The sequence below is a fragment of the Poecilia latipinna genome, unplaced genomic scaffold (genome assembly GCF_001443285.1).
Source record: "Poecilia latipinna isolate Pla-1442-1.1 unplaced genomic scaffold, P_latipinna-1.0 Scaffold5841, whole genome shotgun sequence".
NCBI classification, from domain to species: Eukaryota; Metazoa; Chordata; class Actinopteri; order Cyprinodontiformes; family Poeciliidae; genus Poecilia; species Poecilia latipinna.
The window spans coordinates 6,533-8,335 of NW_015118457.1; the positions used below are offsets into that span (position 1 = coordinate 6,533).

Here is a 1,803-nt window from a genome sequence, read left to right on the forward strand (position 1 = left end):
CTTCTTTGCTCCAGCAGATGTTGGTCTGCAGGAGGTTCTAGAGGAACATAAGATCAGTCTGAGGAGGAGATGTGAATGTGTGACTGAAGGAAGTGATGAAACAGGAAGTAGAACCCTCCTCAACAGGATCTACACTGATCTCTACATCACAGAGGGATGGAGTGAAGAGGTTAATACCCAACATGAGGTGAAGCAGCTGGAGAGAGCTTCCAAGATCCAGAACCTCCATGACTCTCCAATCAGGTGCCATGACATCTTTAAATCCTTCCCTGACCAACATGGAGCCATCAGAGTGGTTCTGACCAACGGCGTCGCTGGTGTTGGAAAAACCTTCTCGGTGCAGAAGTTCACTCTGGACTGGGCCGAGGGCTTGGAGAACCAGGATGTCAGTGTGGTGGTTCTGCTGTCGTTCAGGGAGCTGAACCTGATCAGAGATCAGCAGCACAGTCTTCTCTCGCTGCTCCATGTTTTCCATCCAACACTCCAGAAGCTCCCAGCAGAGCAGCTGGCTGTCTGCAAACTGCTCTTCATCTTTGATGGCCTGGATGAAAGCAGACTTTCACTGGACTTCAACAGCAGGCAGCTGGTTTCTGACGTCACACAGAAGTCATCAGTCAACGTTCTGCTGACAAACCTCATCAAGGGGAACCTGCTTCCCTCGGCTCTCATCTGGATAACTACCAGACCTGCAGCGGCCAATCAGATCCCTCCTTCATGTGTTTCCAGGGTAACAGAAGTACGAGGCTTCACCGACGCCCAGAAGGAGGAGTACTTCAGGAGGAGGTTCAGTGATGAAGAGCTGTCCAGCAGAATCATCTCCCACATCCAGACCTGCAGGAGCCTCCACATCATGTGTGGAATCCCAGTCTTCTGCTGGATCACTGCTACGGTTCTGGAGAACATGTTGACCTCAGAGCAGAGAGGAGAGCTGCCCAAGACCATGACTGACATGTACTCACACTTCCTGCTGGTCCAGACAAAGAGGAAGAAGAACAAGTACCATGGAGGACATGAGACAAGTTCACAGGAGCTGATGGAGGCAGACAGGGAAGTTCTTCTGAAGCTGGGGAAACTGGCGTTTGAACATCTGGAGAAAGGAAACATCATGTTCTACCAAGAAGACCTGGAGCAGTGTGGTCTGGATGTTACAGAGGCCTCGGTGTACTCAGGAGTTTGTACAGAGATCTTCAAAAGAGAGAGTCTGATCTTCCAGCAACCAGTTTACTGCTTTGTTCACCTGAGCATCCAGGAGTTTCTGGCTGCAGTTTACATGTTCCACTGTTTCACCAGCAGGAATAAAAGGGTGGTGGAGGAGTTCCTGGGAGAAAAATACAGTGGTTTCACCAGCAGGAAAACAGGGGTGATGAAGAAGTTCCTGGGAAGAAATTACTTTAAAACATCTATGGAGGGTTTCATGAACAGAGTTATGTCTAAATCCTTCAGCAGTAAAAATGGCCACCTGGATCTGTTTGTTCGTTTCCTTCATGGTCTCACTCTGGAGTCCAACCAGAGTCTGTTAGGAGGCCTGCTGGGTCAGACAGAGATCAGTCCAGAAACCATCCAGAGAATCATCAACAATCTGAAGGAGATGAACTCTGATGAAATCTCTCCTGACAGAAGCATCAACATCTTCCACTGTCTGATGGAGATGAAAGATCTCTCAGTGTTTCAGGAGATTCAACAGCTCCTGGAATCAGGGAAGAAGCTCTCAGAGATCCAGTGTTCAGCTCTGGCCTTCATGCTACAGATGTCAGAGGAGGTTCTGGATGAGTTGGACCTAGAAAAGTACAACACAACAGAGAA

At 48.9% G+C, this 1,803-nt stretch overlaps 1 protein-coding gene across 1 annotated transcript; it reads left to right on the forward strand.

The window, feature by feature from the left end:
• Positions 1–4: 4 nt before the first annotated feature.
• LOC106943755 (protein NLRC3-like) lies at positions 5–1,798 on the forward strand (the record flags this gene model as incomplete). Its single annotated transcript, XM_015027056.1, has 1 exon — positions 5–1,798. A coding segment is annotated over one exon (1,794 nt), but the record flags the coding sequence as incomplete, so codon positions are not given.
• Positions 1,799–1,803: the final 5 nt, after the last annotated feature.